At 38.2% G+C, this 24,896-nt stretch overlaps 1 protein-coding gene across 1 annotated transcript; it reads right to left on the reverse strand.

Moving 5' to 3' along the window:
* Positions 1-15,046: 15,046 nt before the first annotated feature.
* On the reverse strand, positions 15,047-24,365 carry LOC146470943 (uncharacterized). The gene is made up of 10 exons (XM_085121355.1): positions 24,198-24,365; positions 22,245-22,752; positions 21,230-21,624; positions 20,861-20,971; positions 20,445-20,660; positions 19,652-19,822; positions 18,667-18,888; positions 17,403-17,601; positions 16,857-17,069; positions 15,047-16,585 (listed from the first exon to the last, which is right to left on the reverse strand). The coding sequence occupies exons 1-10, from the start codon at positions 24,363-24,365 to the stop codon at positions 16,455-16,457; spliced, it is 2,334 nt and encodes a 777-aa protein (XP_084977481.1). The 3' UTR covers positions 15,047-16,454.
* Positions 24,366-24,896: the final 531 nt, after the last annotated feature.

A 24,896-nucleotide genomic window follows, 5' to 3' on the forward strand; every position in this document is an offset into this window, starting at 1 on the left:
ACTTAGCTATCAGTGGGCATCAGTCATGGTTATGCCGCCCCAACTGTTCGTTGTCTTCAGTCTCAACGAGGCAATACTTTTAGCTCAGCAACTTTCCCGTAAAACGAAATGAAATTGTCCTGCCTTTTTCCTGGTGAACAGAGTCAATACCAAACCGGAGAATAAACCAATGTGCCGCTTACTATATCCAGGTATAACTGACTTGAACTGAAAGACGAGAAGCCAGTGATTATTTTGAACCACGATCAATCTCGTTCCCAAAGCCCTCGTTACCCTTGTCCAGCGGAGCGGGAAACAAGAGACTCTGGATAAAGCGAGACTATAACTATGACTGAAGTCAAGACCCAAATCAAAATGTACCTTATTCCATACCGAGTCAACCTGCAACGAGAACTAGGCAGGAGTACTGTAGGTAGTGTGGGTCTTTCAAGTGGATTTTCTTTTTAATTGATTGATTTAGTCCTACAGCACTTAACTAACACAATTAACCTTGAAAAGGTGCAAACCATCTTACCTGTCTGTAGCCATGAGATTGCTACAGATATTTTCTGTATTATTCAGAAGAATACCTCTGGCAACCTTGAATAATTATGGTACAGGTGACATGAAATTCTAATTTTAAGCCCTGTTCTTAGGCTTATATATGTGGCAATCTCTGACAGTCCTTGGTTGGGCTTGGCAGATTAAAAGAATGATATTGTGATATTTTTTGAGAGGGGGCTTGTAATTCAAATTTTATAGACAATTGTGAACTTGTCTGAGAATGTTTGGGTTCCATTTTAACATGCAATCTTCAACAAAGCCAGTGCAGACAAACATACATATATGCATAGCACCCTTTGTTTAGCATGCACCCCTTTCCCCACTTGTCAATATTGACTTGGATGTCTAATGTAAATGTTATAGTCTAAAAATGAAAATGATTAGAAACTAGTTTGATTTCTTTTTTTCTTCGTTTTCTTGTCAAATATTATCAAAAAATGACATAAAGGAAAACAAAATACATGAATTTTGAGTCATTTCATTCAGGTACCTCAAAGGAAACAATATAATTAATTTTATTAAACATTCAAAATAAGTATCAATATGTGGACAGTCCATCAAAAGCCTTGTCTGAAAAAAATTATATAAACAGTGCGCAGTTAGGTGCTGGGTACTCTGCACACATCACTGTTTCATATACTAGGAATGATAACAAATCTTGCATCCAAACAAACTTGTATTGATAGAATTGCAGCCTGTTAAACCAATTTTTGTGTATATCATGCACTAAGCAACATTTAACTATATATGAGACAACAAGGATAATATAATTATTCCGTTGCTGATCAAGCTCGGTCTTACTCATCAGAAAGTTGACATTGTCAAAGTCCTTAATGTCGCTAACAATTGGCTGTGAATCATCAAATTGGCTGGTTGGAACTCTCTCAAATGTGACACACTGAGGGATCTAATGTATTTCAGAGTTGCGATGGTTGCGAAGAATTATGTTGGCCAGAATTCTGAAATCGAAGCTCTCAAATGCAACCCTCGTCTCTAGGCCAGAATCAACTTTTGCTTTTATCGAGGACAGATTTAATTTTCATTCGGCCTGCTCAACGTGATCATCGTGTTTACCTGGTTTGGCTTTCAATTGCTCTGCTAGGGATGGACTTTCTTTTACTTTTCCCCCTGACCAAGCTTTCCTGTTCTGAACGCGACTTAAGACTCAAGGCCTTAAACTCCGCAAATCATTTTAGGCGGTTAAAACAATTTCTACAAATTCTCCGGAGAAACGGGTCGCCGTCAAAAAACTTTAGACCCGTTACACTCTCTATAAGACTTAATAGATTCTCACTCTCTGTTTTGGCTCCAAACAAATCAATCGGGTGCTTTGCGAAGCTAGAAATCGGCCTGATCTTTTCCGCCATTTTGTTGTTTGTTCCCAGCCCCGTCAGAGCCGAAAACGGTTACGCATGCTCAGATATTCAGCCAATGAGAATGCGATCCAAAACGCTTTATCCCAGAGTCTCTTGTTTCCCGCTCCGCTAGACAAGGGTAACGAGGGCTCTGGGAACGAGATTGACCACGATAGCAACCCACCAGTTATTTCACTTTACTAGGTCTAGTGCTTTTCTCCGGTTTAATACAGCTTTGATCCTTTAGTTTGAAACTAACAGGAAAAAAAAATGTCACAGGACCTTGCGTGACTCAAACTAATACAAAGGATATTTTGTTTATTTTTGCTTTGCGGTCAGATCGTTGCTATTACATACCCGATTTTATACCCAAAAAATCCCAACTTCAGAATTTGTCTACCCAAAAAAATCCCTCAGTGTTTTTGCCTCGGCAAATTTTGGTCAAAAACAAAACTATACATAAACAAATATAAAAAGCTCGCATGAGTGTTATAGTGTCTCTTCATCCTATCTTCTGCGACAACTTTACAGGAAGATATTCATTATGACATCTACAGCATGTCTTGTCCTTACCACATTCTTTGCTTGCTATTGTACCGGAACATCCCTACGTAACAGACCTCGTGGCATCAGACTTTTCGCCATATTTTTGTGCATTTGATATCTCAAAATGACTGGCTTGAAAGGCCTTGAATTACGTGACCTATTGAATATTTCTCTATGGATTAGATGCGTGTGGAGTGCCGGTAATTACTTTTCAAATAGATTACAATCTCAGAAATATCCCGTAATATCACACAAACAGTAATTGCGCTTATGTTATTGTTGATTTGAGCTGATGAAAAATACAATACCCCAAAAAACCCCTGTGTTGTTTTCGCGACCCAAAAAAATCCCGGCGTCTTTCATAGACCCAAAAAAATCCCTTTTGGCCAAAATGTCAGACCCAAAAAAATCCTTCGGTCCCCTCCCCCCCCTCCGTCAATAAAATATGTGATTGGGGCCCGTGGGACGTTCCTTGGACGTTTTCAATGTTTCGCTAGCTGTATATACTTTTAAATGAAATTCAGGGAAAAGCATTTGTTATTCACCTTTTATTTGAAGAGAGAAACCGTTTCAACGTGATTGTTTTTATATAGTAAACGTGAGACATCTTTATCTATCCTGGCCCGCGGGGTCATAGACTTATTTAGTTGCTAAATTTTCGGTGAAACAAAACTAACCTTGAGGAACTAAAAAAAGCTAAGTAAATAAAAAACGATAAAACCTTTCAATTTTTTAAAGTGCTAGTTATGAATGACGAAATATGAATGGTTGAAAAACTTGGAAAGTTAAAAGATGCACAAACGACACTATAAATATCGACATATAAACAGATTAAGTTTCTTTGCATCTGTTTATCGCATAAAGTTTAAGAGTCTTCGCCTTGGAAATACAAAATGCCTCTCTAGGTAAGCGAATGCCGTTTCTGTTAAAGTTGATAAATTCTAGAGGAATAAGTCTTATTTTTAGTCATTTGTGTCTTGCATCTGCCATCCTGTATGTGACACGTCATGTAGTGAACTTTAGACTCGGCGCCTCACGGCGGGGATGCACAATCTGCGAGCTAGCGAGGCCTTCGAGGCATGCGAGGCAGACGTGTGAGGTACTCAGGTTAGCCTAAAAAACACTCAGGTTAGCCTAAAGAGTACTTAGCTTAAATAGCTCTTCGGTTAGCTTAACGGTTAGCAGTTTATGTTGGGGCTGTTCATGCCTCGCATGTTTTGTTCATGCCTCGCATGTTGTATACACTCCTCACGAATCGAGTACAAAGAACGCGACCGAGAATTTAAAGAATTTTATAACGCGACGAAAACTTAACTCGTGCCAGCCGAGAATAAAAAACAAGATTGAGAACAATAACTGGTGGCCCGAAGTTTTATCTCTCGACCCATCGCGACCCCCCCCCCCCCCCCAAAAAAAAAATAAAAAAAAAAAAAAAAAAAAGAATTGGAAAATGCTACCGAAACCTTAACTCGTGCTGCCTTACGGTCCGAGTAATTAAACAAGTTCAAGCGCCACCTTCATGATTTTACTGACCTCGCGGATATTGCGCTGAACAAAGGCTTGGGGAGAAGCGTCGACATTTCAATCGCGCGAGTGCAACAGTAAGGACATTGTCAACATCGAACTTCTAACTTTTGTTTATCAACGGTCTAATTAAAAGACCAATTCTTGCTTAAATGACTCTTTTAAGTCTCTCTTCTCTATCAATTCACTGATTCAACACACCAGTGCGGTTCAAGTATGTTGAGGCTTGGCTTAGGCAGACCAAAAAAAAAAGATTAACAATTGCAACTGTACAGAAATTAATTGAAAAACCACCAAACTTGGTAGTGAGCAGAAGTTGATGACCGTAACTCACTTCTAACTTCAAAACTTGAAATTATATATCACATGACTTCTTTATAAATGTTTTCTTTGCCCAAAGAGAATATTGGAAAATGGGCCACCGAGGTTATATCTAATGAATATAAATTGAAACGTTTCTCGTATTGTATGGTTAAGGAATTGTATAACAACAAAAGTTGCGTGCGTTATTAATCTTCCTAATAACGTTACATTAGAACGAAAACCGATTCCATTCAGGGCATATTTAGTGACTTTGTGGTAGAAGCTACAAACACATATGCTGATCTTTTAGTCGCAATGAACTATTCTTTGCCTATCTGACAAGATCGTTTGATTCCTGCCGCTCTCGAAACGCTTAGAGAGAAACCACGCTGATGTCCACTCTATTGGTTTCTCAGAGAATCTCTGCATTCACTGCTGTTATACTTTGCAATGATTAACTGACCATCCACACCCCAAAACATTAATGAATAGTTTCGGTGCAATACTTTTCGGCTGCTACTGATGCAATTTAAAAGGTTGGCTTAAATTTTTCAAATTTTCACTTGAAGATAAACCACATTAGGGGGCGTTGTTCATCCACCAGCTGTTGGGAGGCTCACTAAGCTAAGCAGAGAGGTAAAGGGAATCTTCGTAGGTCTTCTTTGTTCACAAGATACTTCTTCTTCTGTCATCTATTCTAAAACTGTTCTATTGAATTCAAATCTACAAGTATCCCTCAAATGAAATCCCGCCTTACTTTATAGTGTACTAAAAACATGTTTACGACTGTATGTCAACCAAGGCCAGGTGGTCCCTACTGGAATAAAAATTGGTTTTGCCAAAATACACCAACAGGAAAGAATAGTACAGCTGTGACCCTGCATAATCTTGACGAGATCAACGCTCTTACCCGGCTGAGACGCCTGAGTGAGAATACAAGAGATTACTGACCATGCATCTGCCAGTTACTTAAAAGCGCTTACCTTTCTGGGCGGTAGTCAATTTTCTTTCTCAGTGTTTTACTTCAGATCGGGCTCCAACGTAGCTCTTCTGCTCCAAATCTCCTTACAACTTATCCGCTTTCATCCACTTCCTTATATATGTGCCTCTTGCACGCTCAAGTAGTCAAAACTATGGTGCATCACAATGTTATCTTTTAATGGATCAGTGGAAAAAGGCTAACCAGTGACTGATGGATCAGAAAAACAAGTCTTATTATGTAAAATCCATAGATGGTATCGATCGTATTCATCTGATATAGAAAATTACCCTGACGTGAGGCAACTTTAATAAATAAATAAACGCGAGTTTTACACGTGTAAACGAAAATAACAAGAAACTGACCATGTACAATTTTATAAAAGAACGCAACAAAAGGACACACAAAACCCCAATATCTTACAAAAAGAAATAATGTCCGCGCCCTGGAAAAAGCTTACTAGAGTCTTACTAGTACACGACCGAAAAAATAGGCCTTATCACGGTTTTTGACGCCATTTTGACTGGTAGGCAAACACGTCTTGAAATAACATTGTCTGTATATGGAAATCCGATGTCAAATAATTTTAATACAACATCGCTTCTTCATCGCCTCTCCTGGAGGACCTGCCGCATGACAAGCCACTTATCAGTTTTTAAATCACTTAAGTGTTATATTTCCATTGTATCTAAATAATCAATCAAATAAAATAAATTACATGCACGAGAACGGGATGAAAAACAAGGTCACCAAAGCGGCACGTTTACTATCTGTTAAACAACCAACTTTTCTGTCAAACTATTTTTCCCTACAACAAGCGGATAAAAAAAAATTCCTCTAGTTTACAATTGAGCTCACTGAACAAAGCAGTGCCGAAAGAGGTTTTTAGAGCATCTAGATTTCGATATTGTCTGTGGGAGCATGCATGACTCGAGATCCTCTGGAGACAAGCGACTTGGGTTCTAGGGGCAACGCTTGACGCGCCTCTCCTGAAAGTCCTGCCGCATGATAAGCCATTTATCAGTCTATAGATCAAAACTAATAAGCATTTTGACTTCCCTTAACTCACTAACGTATTTTTGTTTTCATCATATCTAAGTAATGAATCATGCACGAGAACGGGATAGCTTAGGTGATAAAGCGGCACGTTCATTTTCTATTTATAACCAGCTTTTCTGGCAAACTGTTTTCTCATACAACAAGCGAAGAAAAAAATTCCTCTAGTGTGCAATTGTGCTTACTACACATTTGCACTGAACTGGTTACATATAAAATGTCATATATATATTTATATATAAAACAATAAATCATATATCATAAATAGACCACAGACGGAATTTATATTCAAACACGTGCAGGACTATCTTAGTCACTGTTTTTACAGTATTTGCAGCTTTTGGTCAAGTTGGGCCGCACATAAATACTATACATTATGTGTTTACTTTCCACCAAAAAAATGCGCCAGCTTAATGCTATATTTCTGTGACAAAAATGCTCAGTACACCCCGAAAAGCTCGGATGATGCTTTTTGTATATCTGCATGTTTATTTATAACTCATTTGGTAGCATGTTTTCATTGTAATTACAGCAACGTACAATGAAATAACACTAACATCGTCTCCAATACAGCAACTCGTCCCAGTTTAGTAATTATCCCGTTCATATTTTGACTCTTACGAGGCAAGGTTGGGGTCTACTGATAATTTGAAAACTATGAGGCTTATTTGATCAAGAAAATAATATTTCGCACATATCAAAATTCGGGCCATTTTATGTTTAAATTTGTCGTTGAAAATATCCTCATCTCTAAAACACTTTTACTACAATAGAAAATTAAACTTTAAAATTCAAACACTCTTCGTTTAGGATGCCAAAAATGAAAAAAAATCGTTCAATCGTTTCTGTCAAAAAGCGCGAGTCCGAAAAAATTTTTACAGACGCGCCATTAATTAAACAGGTTCGGTCCACGTTAATACATCACGTCCTCTTATTTGGAAAGAGACATTACCGTCAGCCGTCCGCTTCGATCGCAGTGTTTCACGATCCCGTCCAACAGTCGTGTTCATACGACGCTTAATCTTCCTGACTTCGTCTCTCACTCTAACACTTCATAACTCCTACCTGAACCCACACGACTGTGAATAACAAAATAAATTATGTTTATATTCATTGAAAACGTAATACTCAAACACTTTTTAAACTAGGTCAGTAACAGAACCCGATAGAAAAAATCCAAGAAAAGCGGAGAGACTTTGTGCCAGTTCAAGAATAATTCAAAAATAAGGATTCCTCTCTGAAAGGGTTCGATGAACATCGACGCATGCAAGGGGGATAATTCACAATGAGCAATGCGTCCCAGTTAATGCCTGACCTTGTGACTCCACGTGGTTTTAGTAATAGACTTTTACGTTTGTCTGAAATCGAAACAATGTACACACATTAAAAATCAGACATTGCTTCATTCGGAATATTTACGGTTTTTCACAAGGCCGTAAATAGCATGAGGCAAGACGAAGCAAACGTAATTTCCGAATAACAGGATTTTGCGATTGTGTGTTCTGACAGCTAAAAGCCCAAAAGGTGAGTGAATGTAGGGGAAAATGCAAATCATTGGAGAGAGAAATTTCTTCAATACTAAATATGAGTGTAGTTCATTAAAACTGGTTCTTCAAATGTAGCTGGAATTGCGAGAGCTTTATAAAGAAGTTTAAATGGTGAACTCAAAGAAATCCAAACCAGCTCAGCTCTGTTAAAGTCGGACTTTCCGTTCTCATACATCTGAAGCAATAGTCATACGTTTAGGTTAATTAACAATGGTGGAAGGCCTGCAGAACTCGTACCCCTTGTTCGCCTCTGTTTCTTTCCGTCATTCGGGACCAATTTAGCTTCTTCTGTACCGATTTCTTGCGAGTTTACTTTGAACTGGGATATCATGGAAATGATAAACAATCTTAAATGGAATTGGGATGGTTATGTAGCGAGAAGAACAGATAACCGTTGGACAACCTGCATTACGTTCTGGACGCCCCGGGGACACACAACTAACCGAGGTTGACCAAGGACGAGTTAGAGGAACGACTAAGATAGTTTCCTAAAGTACTGGCGCCGTGTCGCGCAAAACCTGGTCCAGTGGAGGTCAATGGGGAAGGCCTACGTCCAAACCACGGACATTTACCGCCTGAAACTACTACTACTACTACTACTACTACTACTACTACTACTACTACTACTACTACTACTACTACTACTACTACTACTACTACTACTACTACTACTACTACTACTACTACTACTACTACTACTCTACTACTACTACTACTACTTTAAACTGGGGGATTTGAATAGAGCCGTGTAGTGAACTCGTGTCGCTAGTTTCAAATTAGGCGTTCAAACGTGATTTGTTTATGTGAATTATTAGTTCCGTGGCTTTCCGGCTTTCTCTTCATTTTCAATTTGCCTTCCCGTTCTGTTTGTTTTGCAATTACTGATGTTTCATATCTTGCAAGAAATATGGCGTTGCCATTCCTGGCAACTGATGAAATCAACTAGAGAGTTTAACTGTGGTCCTGTCTTTTCGTATAATGACATATTCAAAACACAGTCGGCAGACTCAGGCATACAGAAAAAGAATTACGGAAAACCGTGATTAATCTCCCACAACCGACAAACAAAGTGGAGCCGCAAGGCCATGACAAAACACAGCCATAACCTAAACAGACTTCAGCCGGCCTTCATTTATTTGTTGCATAGCTCTACAATAGTTTAAGACGTTAAAAAAAACGTAAAGAAAGGCGGAAAGGGTCAAAGACACATAGGAGCACAACATTTTACAACGAGAACTAATGTCCTGGCACGGCATTTCAGAAATTACACGATAAAGCTTACTTGTACACGGCCCAAACAATAATTAAAAAGCCTTTTATTAAATAGATCTCAACAAGAAAGGCTGTAAGACATATCACGCATTTAAACGATTCAAACTAAACCTTCAATAGATGAAATGGTCTAAGTGGTATAAGAACCAAAGACGCAAAACAAACAGAGGTAAGAATGATTGAATGACGCTTCTCCACCACGTACACCCCAAAGTCGTAGAAACCGAGGGAGCGGGAAGGAATTGCTGTAATACTTGTTTCAAAGATGAGTGAGTGTACATAATTTGTTTTAATACTTATAACCATTATGCAATAAAAGCCTACCGTTTTACGCTTGAGCAAGACTGAGTTTTTTTGGAAATGTCACTGAACGAAGTAGTGCCAAAAGATGTTGTTTGAGCACCTAGATTTCGATATTGTCTGTGGGAGCATGCATGACTCGAGATCCTCTGGAGACAAGCGACTTGGGTTCTAGGGGCAACGCTTGACGCGCCTCTCCTGAAAGTCCTGCCGCATGATAAGCCATTTATCAGTCTATAGATCAAAACTAATAAGCATTTGGACTTCCCTTAACTCACTAACGTATTTTTGTTTTCATCGTATCTAAGTAATGAATCATGCACGAGAACGGGATAGCTTAGGTGTTAAAGCGGCACGTTCATTTTCTATTTATAACCAGCTTTTCTGGCAAACTGTTTTCTCATACAACAAGCGAAGAAAAAAATTCCTCTAGTGTGCAATTGTGCTTACTATACATTTGCACTGAACTGGTTACATATAAAATGTCATATATATATTTATATATAAAACGATAAATCATATATCATAAATAGACCACAGACGGAATTTATATTCAAACACGTGCACGACTATCTTAGTCACTGTTTTTACAGTATTTGCAGCTTTTGGTCAAGTTGGGCCGCACATAAATACTATACATTATGTGTTTACTTTCCACCAAAAAAATGCGCCAGCTTAATGCTATATTTCTCTGACAAAAATGCTCAGTACACCCCGAAAAGCTCGGATGATGCTTTTTGTATATCTGCATGTTTATTTATAACTCATTTGGTAGCATGTTTTCATTGTAATTACAGCAACGTACAATGAAATAACACTAACATCGTCTCCAATACAGCAACTCGTCCCAGTTTAGTAATTATCCCGTTCATATTTTGACTCTTACGAGGCAAGGTTGGGGACTGATAATTTGAAAACTATGAGGCTTATTTAATCGAGAAAATAATATTTCGCACATATCAAATTTCGGGCCATTTTATGTTTAAATTTGTCGTTGAAAATATCCTCATCTCTAAAACACTTTTACTACAATAGAAACTTAAACTTTAAAATTCAAACACTCTTCGTTTAGGATGCCGAAAATAAAAAAAAATAGTTCAATCGTTTCTTCCAAAAAGCGCGAGACCGAAAAATTTTACAGACGCGCCATTAATTAAACAGGTTCGGTCCACGTTAATACATCACGTCTTCTTATTTGGAAAGAGACATTACCGTCAGCCGTCCGCTTCGATCGCAGTGTTTCACGATCCCGTCCAACAGTCGTGTTCATACGACGCTTAATCTTCCTGAATTCGTCTCTCACTCTAACACTTCATAACTCCTACCTGAACCCACACGACTGTGAATAACAATATAAATTATGTATATATTTATTGAAAACGTAATACTCAAACACTTTTTAAACTAGATCAGTAACAGAACCCGATAGAAAAAATCCGAGAAAAGCGGAGAGACTTTGTGCCAGTTCAAGAATAATTCAAAAATAAGGATTCCTCTCTGAAAGGGTTCGATGAACATCGACGCATGCAAGGGGGATAATTCACAATGAGCAATGCGTGACAGTTAATGCCTGGCCTTGTGACTCCACGTGGTTTTCGTAATAGACTTTTACGTTTGTCTGAAATCGAAACAATGTACACACATTTAAAATCAGACATCGCTTCATTCGGAATATTTACGGTTTTTCACAAGGCCGTAAATAGCATGAGGCAAGACGAAGCAAACGTAATTTCCGAATAACAGGATTTTGCGATTGTGTGTTTTGACAGCTAAAAGCCCAAAAGGTGAGTGAATGTAGGGGAAAATGCAAATTATTGTAGAGAGAAATTTCTTCAATACTAAATATGAGTGTAGTTCATGAAAACTGGTTCTTCAAATGTAGCATGAATTGCGAGAACTTCATAAAGAAGATTAAATGGTGAACTCAAAGAAATCCAAACCGGCTCAGCTCTGTTAAAGTCGGACTTTCCGTTCTCATACATCTGAAGCAATAGTCATAAGTTTAGGTTAATTAACAATGGTGGAAGGCCTGCAGAACTCGTACCCCATGTTCGCCTCTATTTCTTTCCGTCATTCGGGACCAATTTAGCTTCTTCTGTACCGATTTCTTGCGAGTTTACTTTGAACTGGGATATCATGGAAATGATAAACAATCTTAAATGGAATTGGGATGGTTATGTAGCGAGAAGAACAAATAACCGTTGGACAACCTGCATTACGTTCTGGACGCCCCGGGGACACACAACTAACCGAGGTTGACCAAGGACGAGTTAGAGGAACGACTAAGATAGTTTCCTAAAGTACTTGTGCCGTGTCGCGCAAAACCTGGTCCAGTGGAGGTCAATGGGGAAGGCCTGATCCAAACGACGGACATTTAGCGCCTGAAACTACTAGTACTACTACTACTACTACTACTACTACTACTACTACTACTACTACTACTACTACTACTACTACTACTACTACTACTACTACTACTAATACTACTACTACTACTACTACTACTACTACTACTACTACTACTACTACTACTACTACTACTACTACTACTACTGCTACTGCTACTGCTACTGCTACTGCTACTGCTACTGCTACTGCTACTGCTACTGCTACTGCTACTGCTACTACTACTACTACTACTACTACTACTACTATTACTACTACTACTACTACTACTACTACTACCACTACTACTACTACTTTAAACTGGGGGATTTGAATAGAGCCCTGTAGTGAACTCGTGTCGCTAGTTTCAAATTAGGCGTTCAAACGTGATTTGTTTATGTGAATTATGAGTTCCGTGGCTTTCCGGCTTTCTCTTCATTTTCAATTTGCCCTCCCGTTCTGTTTGTTTTGCAATTACTGATGTTTCATATCTTGCAAGAAATATGGCGTTGCCATTCCTGGCAACTGATGAAATCAACTAGAGAGTTTAACTGTGGTCCTGTCTTTTCGTATAATGACATATTCAAAACACAGTCGGCAGACTCAGGCATACAGAAAAAGAATTACGGAAAACCGTGATTAATCTCCCACAACCGACAGACAAAGTGGAGCCGCAAGGCCATGACAAAACACAGCCATAACCTAAACAGACTTCAGCCGGCCTTCATTTATTTGTTGCATAGCTCTACAACAGGTTAAGACGTTAAAGAAAACGTAAAGAAAGGCGGAAAAGGTCAAAGAAACATAGGAGCACAACATTTTACAACGAGAACTAATGTCCTGGCATGGCATTTCAGAAATTACACGATAAAGCTTACTTGTACACGGCCCAAACAATAATTAAAAAGTCTTTTATTAAATAGATCTCAACAAGAAAGGCTGTAAGACATATCACGCATTTAAACGAAACCAAACCAAACCTTCAATAGATGAAATGGTCTAAGTGGTATAAGAACCAAAGACGCAAAACAAACAAAGGTAAGAATGATTAAATGGCGCTTCTCCACCACGTACACCCCAAAGTCGTAGAAACCGAGGGAGCGGGAAGGAAGTGCTGTAATACTTGTTTCAAAGATGAGCGAGTGTACATAATTTGTTTTAATACTTATAACTATTACGCAATAAAAGCCTACCGTTTTACGCTTGAGCAAGACTGAGTTTTTTTGGAAATGTCACTGAACGAAGTAGTGCCAAAAGATGTTGTTTGAGCACCTAGATTTCGATATTGTCTGTGGGAGCATGCATGACTCGAGATGCTCTGGAGACAAGCGACTTGGGTTCTAGGGGCAACGCTTGACGCGCCTCTCCTGAAAGTCCTGCCGCATGATAAGCCATTTATCAGTCTATAGATCAAAACTAATAAGCATTTTGACTTCTCTTAACACACTAACGTATTTTTGTTTTCATCATATCTAAGTAATGAATCATGCACGAGAACGGGATAGCTTAGGTGATAAAGCGGCACGTTCATTTTCTATTTATAACCAGCTTTTCTGGCAAACTGTTTTCTCATACAACAAACGAAGAAAAAAATTCCTCTAGTGTGCAATTGTGCTTACTACACATTTGCACTGAACTGGTTACATATAAAATGTCATATATATATTTATATATAAAACAATAAATCATATATCATAAATAGACCACAGACGGAATTTATATTCAAACACGTGCAGGACTATCTTAGTCACTGTTTTTACAGTATTTGCAGCTTTTGGTCAAGTTGGGCCGCACATAAATAATATACATTATGTGTGTACTTTCCACCACAAAAATGCGCCAGCTTAATGCTATATTTCTCTGACAAAAATGCTCAGTACACCCCGAAAAGCTCGGATGATGCTTTTTGTATATCTGCATGTTTATTTATAACTCATTTGGTAGCATGTTTTCATTGTAATTACAGCAACGTACAATGAAATAACCCTAACATCGTCTCCAATACAGCAACTCGTCCCAGTTTAGTAATTATCCCGTTCATATTTTGATTCTTACGACGCAAGGTTGGGGTCTACTGATAATTTGAAAACTATGAGGCTTATTTGATCAAGAAAATAATATGTTGCACATATCAAATTTCGGGCCATTTTATCTTTAAATTTGTCGTTGAAAATATCCTCATCTCTAAAACACTTTTACTACAATAGAAACTTAAACTTTAAAATTCAAACACTCTTCGTTTAGGATGCCGAAAATGAAAAAAAAAATCGTTCAATCGTTTCTGCCAAAAAGCGCGAGTCCGAAAAATTTTACAGACGCACCAATAATTAAACAGGTTCGGTCCATGTTAATAGATCACGTCTTCTTATTTGGAAAGAGACATTACCGTCAGCCGTCTGCTTCTGATCGCAGTGTTTCACGATCCCGTCCAACAGTCGTCTTCATACGACGCTTAATCTTCCTGACTTCGTCTCTCACTCTAACACTTCATATCTCCTACCTGAATCCACACGACTGTGATTAACAACATAAATTATGTTTAACGCGTTCCAAACTAATTTGTGGCATTACATTTTAGAGAAATTCGGTGCAAGATAACCACAACGCACCGAAGAATTTTGCCAATCCGTGCGAAGTAGAGCATTTCATCGGAAGAAAATTTGCTTTCCGTCAAGTTCATTAGAGGCACGATTTAAAATATTACAATTCCGTCAAAATCACACTATTTTATTCCATTTCGAGCAAGCCTAATAACAAGAATACAGTTTAGTGTTCCAAACAGGAAATTCCGAATTTCGGACCCCCTCAACACTTTGTCGAAGAAAACAAATCACTAATATCTAACTTGCGATGGTTTCCGAATTTCGGACTCCCTTGACTCTTATCCGAGGTAAAACTATCATTACTTTTAGCTTGAGAGGTGTTCCGATTTTCGGACCCCTAAACACTTATCCGAGGAAAAACGATCATTACTTTTAGCTTGAGAGGTGTTCCGAATTTCGGACCCCCTAAACACTTATCCGAGGAAAAACAATCATTACTTTTAGCTTGAGAGGTGTTCCGAATTTCGGACCCCTAAACACTTATCCGAGGAAAAACGATCATTACTTTTAGCTTGAGAGGTGTTCCGAATTTCGGACCCCCTAAACATTTATCCGAGGAAAAACGATCATTACTTTTAGTTTGAGAGGTGTTCCGAATTTCGGACCCCCTAAACACTTATCCGAGGAAAAACAATCATTACTTTTAGCTTGAGAGGTGTTCCGAATTTCGGACCCCTAAACACTTATCCGAGGAAAAACGATCATTACTTTTAGCTTGAGAGGTGTTCCGAATTTCGGACCCCCTAAACATTTATCCGAGGAAAAACGATCATTACTTTTAGTTTGAGAGGTGTTCCGAATTTCGGACCCTCTAAACATTTATCCGAGGAAAAACGATCATTACTATTAGCTTGAGAGGTGTTCCGAATTTCGGACCCCCTAAACATTTATCCGAGGAAAAACGATCATTACTTTTAGCTTGAGAGGTGTTCCGAATTTCGGACCCCCACTACATTTATCCGAGGAAAAACGATCGTTACTATTAGCTTGAGAGGTGTTCCGAATTTTGGACCCCCTAAAATTTATCCGAGGAAAAACGATCATTACTTTTAGCTTAAGAGGTGTTCCGAATTTCGGACCCCCTCTACAATTATCCGAGGAAAACGATCATTACTATTAGCTTGAGAGGTGTTCCGAATTTCGGACCCTCTCTACAATTATCCGAGGAAAAACGATCATTAATTTTAGCTTGAGAGGTGTTCCGAATTTCGGACCCCCACTACAATTATCCGAGGAAAAACGATCATTACTATTAGCTTGAGAGGTGTTCCGAATTTCGGACCCTCTCTACAATTATCCGAGGAAAAACGATCATTACTTTTAGCTTGAGAGGTGTTCCGAAGTTCGGACCCTCTCTATACAATCATCCGATGAAAAACGATCACTTCTATCTAATGAACTCAAAATGTTTTCCGAATTTCGGACCCCCTTAGTCGGGGAAAACTGTAGAGGTTTTCCGAATTTCGGACTCCCTAAACACTTATCCGTGGAAAACGATCATTGCTATTTAAGTTCACAAGTTTTCCCAATTTCAGACCTTCTCAGCACTTATTAGAGGGAAAAAGATCACTTCTATCTAATAAACGCAACATGTTTTCCGAATTTCATCCCCCGCCCCCTTAACACTAATTCGAGGAAAAACGATCACTTAGATATCGAATCCGAATTTCGGGTCCTCTCAACACTTGTCCTAGAATTATTTTACTTTACAGTTCGCTGCGGCTGGAGGCAGCTGTATTCTCAATGGTATGCAATCACAAGTGCTAGCGATTTTCTCTCCAGCACTCGTTGCTGGATAAAGGACGATAACCGCGAATATTCTAGGTACTTAATCATGGTTTCTACAAACTTGAAAGTGCACAGTCTGTACAAAACGGTGAAAGAAACGCTTTTCATTGCTACTAGCAACTAGTTCTTAACCTATTGAGATATAAAATGAAGTTTATGAAAAACTGACAGAAAAATATTTACTACATTAATAATTATTAATGAACGATAAAACATATTGCAGTCAATGAAAACAAACTGAAAATACAGCCTGTTACTGGGAGCCTTCGGACAAAAGAGCTTTCTCTCTCAGAATTGCCACAAATTCACTTTGGTTCGTTTCTCCAGTTTGCCCAATGAAGATGCTGGTCCTCTTCAGCTTCAAGCCTGCTAGCATCCCATTTCCTAAAAATGATAACACTCTCGTCAAACGAGAACTTACTAACATATATCACAGTAATATGTAAAAACAGTCCAAACTTTCATTCCATTTTCTACTTATCAGTCTGATGATCAGGAAGGCATCCGAAGATCCCCAAATGTACAATTTACACAATATAATTTTTATTGCTGCACATGGTTGAATGTATACAAAAATACTTAAAGAATCTAAGCGGACAGCATTGCAAAGTGTTTTAATTTAAAATGTGTATAAAATGACAAAAACAAAATTTACCAGTCTCACTTCCAATGTCCAGGAGAAGATCACCCTCTTTTGAAAATGTTTGTATGAGTGTTTCATACAATTCTTGAGGGTAACCTTCTCCTGCCATTTCAACCTCCACAAGGTTTGTGATTTGTCTAGACACATGTCTTTCCGTCAGCTTCTTGTGGGATAATGCCCAGTGGCCCACAACAAAGCAGTCCACAACCTCAGACATCAGTAAGTCTGAAAGATATGTAACATGTAGATTAGAACTTGTTACCAAATTAATTATCTTCTCTGGGCACAATACATTTAAAGCCACATGCTTTAGGGAATTAGGAAGGTGGCTGCTCAGTTGTGGGGTTTGACTTCCCTTTCCAAGCCCAAATTTGTATTGTTTTTGTTACCTTCATGACACTCATTTATTATAAGTTATTAAAATTTGAAGTAAAGCATACATAACAGGTAAAAAAAAGTTGTCCAATGGTAGCATGACCCTGACTATAATCAGTAGGGGTTCAATTCAAGTCATGCATTAAACGCTTCTGTTTCATGATTACAAATAGAGACATTTACCTTTGGAATTTGATAGAGCTTTTCTCTTTGCTATGAAGCCTGTTTGGATCTGGGCTGCTCCAGCAGACAGAATCTTCTCCTGTACTTTGTGTACTGATGCAGTAGGACATACAATAACGATGTTGAACATGGTCATAAGCCTTTTAAAATTTATTTGTATGGCCATATCAACTGTAGTGCTGATGTCTGCATCTATGTCCTATATCAAAAAAATGATAGACAAGAAAACTATAGTTTTAGTGTTAATTGTACTATGCAAACTGTATACTGTAATACCCACATTGTTACATAGTGCAGCAATGGTCCTCCGTTAATCCTCAAATACAGTAACTGAAAAAATATCTCTGTTCTGTTGGCTAAGAGAAATGCAGTTTTCAGGACACATGAGGCAGAAATTAAACAGTTATTCGGTGCAGGAAAAAGGAAATACAGTGTAAATAAGAGAAAAAAAAGAGGATTGTCATTGGTTGATAAAAGAAGGCATTGAAATTGAGCCAATCTAATGCAGTCTCCAAATTAAATTGCACAAAGTTCAGGTACATCGATGAGCTGTGAGCGAAAATAATGGCCGCTGTCTAGAGCATGCAGGTTTTCTTTCACAACCGCAACCACAACAGGGCTGAAAAACGGCTCTATTTAAAACAAGAACTGCAGTGCGAAAAGTTCTGCTTTTTGGCTGTCTGTTTGGAGAAAGTGATGTCTTTAAAGAGGAGGTAGTATACCAATTGAATCAAAAATTATGATCCCTTGAACTTTACACTCAAAATTAATGCTCAGGCCACTTTATGCTGAGATAACAAAAACAAACAAGGCGAAGGTGAACTGGTCAGAAATGCTGAAGGTAATGATAACAATGCCTTTTATAGACACTTGAAAAACAAAGAAGCAACTAATAGCTATAGCTTATAACTGCTTAGCTGGTTTTTGCAGCTCAAAAATCGTTAAAAACATGGGCAAAACTTTTGTTTTGACTGAACGTGTGATGAATAAATTATTTTTGCTAGTGATTCACCTGCCTTGCTTCTGCAAAATTATAAGCTATCTTACAAATTTTCGTGTGTATTATTAATAAGCAATCATATGATTTTTCTCGTGTCATTTGGAATAAATAAGCACTTGTAAATTTTGACCACAAATTGCAATCGCCAATTTCTTACTGAAAAAATTTACTGTCTATATTGCTTAATATTTAATCCAAATTGCGCTTGAAAACATGTGATTACCTAATATACAAATTGCCTCAAATTGAAATTTATGCCCTTACCTCAGAATGCCATCCAACATGTCCAATAGTCAAAAATGCCCCATTTTCAAAGTATGAAGATGAAACATCAACATTTTCATACTTTGAAAAGACAACACGGCCTTTTGTCTCGCCATCAGATCCATCAATGATGATCTCACCATGTCCCTCGTACGTTGGCTCTCCCTTTTTTTCAAGATGTTTTAGTAACATCTTAAATTCATGAAGCTTCTCAAAATCACCCTACAGTACAGTGTACAAACAAAAACTGCATTTTTAAAGAAATTACCCCACATGTACATGTAACAAAAAGGGGATATTGTAAAGAATAATGTTAGTGTAAAATTTAAAAAAATTGTCATTGGCTTGATAAACATTCAGGATAACATTACTGCAACCTTTCAAACGTTCTCGCTGGACTGAGGTCAGACTAGTCTAAGATTTTTGTATTCGTCACAGATTATTTTGAATCATTGTTGTGTGACATGCAGACTGATGTATTTCAGACACACTCACCGATCATTCAGTAAAAAATGTGATCACATGAACATTTAACACTGAACTTTATAATATGCTCAGAAATGGTTGTATGTTTTCCCTAGACTAATTGAATGTACATGTATTTTGCTGTATAAGGTTCGGTTTTGAAGCCTACTATAAGGTTTGTTTTGAATCTGTATTTAGAATCAAAGTTGAAGAATGACATAAAAATCTATGACAGTATTGGTTCAGTGTCCAGAATGAGCTGTGCTACTGTAAGCTGAGCTGATTATGTCATGTAACCACCCTACAATAGAGGTCGCAACCACTTCAATACGAGTTTATGTGAACTTGCAAACAATTTACACCTATCAAAGCAAAAGTTTATTACCTGCAGGAATATAAGGCAATTCTCTAATTGCTGCACACAAACTTGCACCTGATTGAGATATTACTGAAACCCCTGAGCACTGAAATTATGAAATAGCCATAACTTAAGTTAACCTGACTGACTTAATAATTATACCTTAAATTGCAAAAGCCTTTCCGAGGAAACACTGCCTCCAAACTTTTCCACAGCATCCTGCCAGTTTTCCATATTAAAAAAATTTAAAATGGCCCCTTGCACTTGAGAAAGAACTTTCACTTCACGAGCTTCTTCCTTCAGTTCTTTTAAACTGATTTTCTTTTCTTTCACCTGCATGAAAAGACATTCACAATATTAAACTGGATCAATAAGCTGTATGTGTTTCTTTCAAATAAATATACAGCATACAGGTTTTCTGGCCTTGGGTGCTTACCGTACATTTTAGATAGTGAACCAACCATTTTTTTTTTGGCAACCCACTTGGTTTTGGGATTAAAAAATCGCACCAGAGGTACAAATTTTTTTTAAAGTTGACCAACTGAAGTCTTGAGTCACTTGGTCCAGGCCAAGTCATGACATCACCTCAGGTACAATGTGTTTTAAGCTATCCATTACAATTGTGCAAATACCCCTCTTTGGCCCTAAGCACATGTATATGGTTAACTCTAAATCTGTATTTTAAAATAGCTTTGTCATTGAATATATTCCTATTTTCCTCTTGACAGCTAATAGTTAATATTAAATATGCAACTTTGAACTAGGTCAATCACACTCTTGTCATTAGTTTTAACTATATATCACTAATTTAGCTGGGACATTGATCCTCAAATGATGGTGACATCATGGCATTTTGTCACCAAAAGACAGCTGGAAAATGCACTGAACTTACAACAGGGTTATTATCTTACAGCAAATTTAAGTTTTCTTGATGTATTACAGAACTTTATTTTACCTTTCTTAACAAAGAAAGTCTTTGTTCATCACTCAGGTTACTTAAAGGTTTCATGTGCCATTGTTTCATGTTTACAATTCCACGCATAACATCTACGCTGTTCACTTTCTGATCCTTCAAACCTCCCTTCTCATACAAAGTGTTGATCTCTTCGAATTCTGTCCAGACATCCTTACCAACTCTGGCCATGGCAAAAACTTCACTAAGGGCCTTTTTCTGCAAATGTACATATATACAGCAAACATGTAACATTACTTTCATTACCATTTTAATGATACCACCATAAAACAGATCAATGTGAAATTGAAATGGTGCATTATTATATACTTTTTTGAAAGAGATTTGACTAAGCATATACATTTTAAAGCAGACTGTCCAGTAAATACCTTTGCTTCAGTACATGCACATAAATTTACCTCTTTGTGTAGTATTAAAGAACAGTCATCCCTCCAAGATGGCCGTGGTTCTGCAGGTGGATCACCAGAAATATTCTCGTGACCAAATAACTGAAAACGACATCTCTCAACCTGAGGATAATCATAATGATAATGCAAGATAATCATAATATCTAGATTTCTTTGCACATTGCTGGCAAGTTGTCAGCACAAGTAATATAATATTATTTTAATTTGTCCCTTTCCTTAACTTAGCTTCTCTCTTTTAGCCAAAAATTACAAACAATAACAAGGGAATACATGTACAAGTAACAGTTTGAAGAAGACAGTAATTTGTTGTAAAATTAAAACGTCAATCAAACATTAAATAATTATATTCATTTGACTAACCTCCTCCCTGTATGAAATGTCATGTTGAAACATAGATGACTGTTGGTGCATGGCACCTAAATAAATTGCCTGTTCATCAGAGAGGCCAACATATACCCTACACATTCTCCCTGAGAAGTGCTGGTTTTCAGGATTTTTCGCATGAAGTTTTTTGGTGGCCAATGACAGATGTGTTCCACCCAGAACTTCATATTGATATGAGTCTTTCTCCTCAGCCTTCCACTCGTTCTTATCTGAAATCCCTTTGACTAATACAAAAAGAGACCCATAACTTCCACCTGGGTTTTTTTGCATCTCAACCTCCAGGCTGTCAAAAAAGTTTTCATTCACTCTTCTAAACTGCCTACATTTTGGAGGTAACCCCAAGTTTCCAACAGCAATAAAGTGTGATGTGGCTGTATCAAAACAAAAAGAGCAAACAAAGCTCAGATTAATTTTTACATGTGTTATTAAGTTAAGAAGCGACTTGCATGATCAGCAGCCCAGCATCAAAGTTTTCAAATCACTAAACGAACAACTGACTCCAGTCTGGCAGCTGGACAAGATCTTTGAAAAACATCATGATCATGGCCAGTCTGAAAATCTTCAGTATTTTCTAGTAGGACACACATTACACAGTAATGGGTCCAGTCAGATGTAAAATAAAAAACAAAACAAAAAATTTAGAGTTGAATGTTTGCGACAGGAAACTACATGTAATTATGCAGGTTATTGTATAGGAACTGAATGAACAAGACATGTTTAGTCAATTTCCTTTCCCATGACATCTAAAACGAGAGAAAAACTGGAAGTCTTAATTTAGCCTGTGTACAGCCCCCCCCCCCCCCCCCCTTCCTCTCCGAAAAAATAGGGGGCGGCTGTGCATGTACTGACGTTTAATATTATTTCGTTATTCACTGCCATCAATCACTGTAGCAGACGTGGTCAGAGTCTAGGACGGATTCCCCTTTCTCATTATTCATATTCCCTATCCACAAAACATTTTTGCAGAAGTAAGCATAAACTTTACACCTACCACTAACAAGACAGTCATCGCAGGAGCGTTGTAGGTCATCATCTTTGTGCTTTTTTGATGTTTCTGGTACTTCACCCGAAAACATGAGCCGTTTCTTGCCCTTTTGCAGCTGGTTCGTGGAAACAGGGGTTTCGGCAGTTGTACGCCGACTCGTTGCTGCGGATTCTACTTCCATTTCACCTAATTCTTCAGCTTCTTGCGACAGTGTGTCGCCATCATGGAGAATGTCAACATTAATACGAGTATCTTGGCATTCTACATCTTCTGTGGGGGTTGCACGAGTTTCCTTGTCAGCAGCCTTCTCAGCATTTTGAGCGTACAGTGTTGTGAGTGCGTCTTTTAGCTCTTTGGCCAGTTTTTCAGAATCTCGACTTGAGCAATCATCAAATGGTGGACTTGATGCAAAGCGATTAAAGTACTTAGTACAAAGTAATGCCAATTTTGCGCTTTTACCAGTTGATTCACCTTGTTCTAACTTCAGCTTTGACAAAAAGAGAAAGAAAGAAAACTGGGATTAGTTCGGATGCATTCTCGACCAGTTTTTCGTAACAGCGTGAGCAATAACATGCGATCTGGGGCCCGTTTCTCGAAAGTCCCGGTAACTTACTGGGCCCGCCAAGTGATTTTGGTAATAATGTTTCTTAACAGAAGTCAATTTTTGTTAGCTTTGAACAATAAATTTTAAAATCTTATAATTTTGGGCTAACATTGGCCAAGTACCATGCCTGTAATCATTTTGTGTAATCGGCGAAAAAACATTTAAAAATATACTTATCGAGCCCGGTAAGTTACCGGGACTTTCGAGAAACGGGCCTCGCAGAACTGATCAGGCGTTCTCATCGCAGGCTAGGTTACGTGAGCCATGATCACTTTGTGAGCCCGCGAGAATGACCGCCACTACTCACGCGAGACCTCTCGCAACGTCGCCGCCGTTTTTGTGGGATATCACGCAGCGGCGCTCCCGAGACTCTGCTGGCACGCGCTTTTCAAAAGATAAATGAAACAAAAATAAAATAGAAAAGACAGGGAACGTTTTGTGGCATAGGGCAATTCGCAAAGTTTCTCGTGTGACGTCTCTTTTTTTGTTGGAGTGGATAAAACAAACAAAGAAAAGAGCAATACATTCGCGCCCTCATTCACCCTAACCGTTTTCAATTCAGAACCAGTGCGGATTATATTAACTTAGCATAATTATTGTCAGAGTCATACTTCAGCGTGCAGATTTTGAAGTGAAGAGACCATAATTTAAGTAGTCACTGAAAACCTCAGTCTATATATTGGTCTACTGATTTGGTCTCTCTAGATCTACATGCATGTAGTTATAATTCATTTGGCATTTTACATATTAAAACTCATTTGACTTCTCATGTAATCACTGTGAAACGTAGATAAGCTAAGATAATTTTTCGTCAAACTGACTTTAAGAACGAGAAATAGTCACATGTACAGCGAAACGACCGGATACCAAAGCCGAACAACAGTACCTTATGGTTTTTGAAGTCTGTTTAAAGTGATGTTTTCATTAGCTAGAAGAATTTTATCTATTCGGATTCCTTAGCTAAAATTTTAACGGACCGAAAATGTTAGGGAATAAAATTTTCCTTTGGGAAAATGCTAGGTGAAATGAACTTTCTACGACTTTTCTACTCTAGGGAACTATTTTCTTTCCGGAAATGTTAGCTGATGCCTAGTTTGTCTAGTTTTTACTGCCAAAAACGGCAAATAAGACCTTTCGGAGAACCTTAGGGGGCCATGATTTTCCCTTTGCAAATCTCTTACTCTTATATTTAGGCCACGTTTGAGTTACGAAAATCCGAGTGCATTCTTTTAATCGAGGCCGAAAGCCTAAGGCGAATTTTTCTCCCTATTTTACACCGAAACTTGTCGTTAGGTGCGGCCCTGAAACAAAGCATTTTTACTTTTCATGCAACCACTGATGAAAAAGTTTCCTACCTGGATCATCCTTTCCCGGTTTTTCTGTGGGCCGACGGACGTGCTTACATCCAGTAAACATCCATATTCTTCTCCCCTTGAATTTTTCAAAGCAAGGCCATTTCTGACAACCTTAGCTTTACCATCAGCAACCGTGATGTACCACAATTTCTCTGCTTGGGACGGCATAGTGTTACCAGTAAAGTTCTGAAACAGTTACTCAACCAAGGCCAGTGATTTTATTTTAAAACTCACAGAGCTCTCACTCTCTGATCTCACTTGTTCTAAGCTGACACTGAGGTTCACGTTTGGGGGCTGATCAGAGGTGTGAAAATGCGGCATTTGGAAACAGCAAAGAAACAGAGTTCTTTGTTTTAAAAACTTGTTTTTCTGGCACAGATGTTTCCTGTCGCGGAAGACCAACCAGAAGCGCTGACAGCTTCCAGATAAAAATCTGGTTGCGGGACATCCGTATCTGTCATAGTTGTAACAAATGACGGATCATTCTTTTGTTGTAGCCGGATTTAGTGTTTGTAATCAACGTGCCCGTAAATTTGGAACATTAGACTAACAAACTATGAAAAAAACCGGTGTTCTTAATGTCAGTAAATAGAAGGCACCGCCAGTGACACAAAAAGGTCACTTTGAAAAGTATATATAACGTTCATTGCCTGTCCAGTAGTTGGTGATATATGTTCGATTAGTGGTGTGAGAAAAAAA

Source organism: Pavona decussata, unplaced genomic scaffold (genome assembly GCF_977016875.1).
Source record: "Pavona decussata unplaced genomic scaffold, jaPavDecu1.1 SCAFFOLD_108, whole genome shotgun sequence".
NCBI lineage: Eukaryota > Metazoa > Cnidaria > Anthozoa > Scleractinia > Agariciidae > Pavona > Pavona decussata.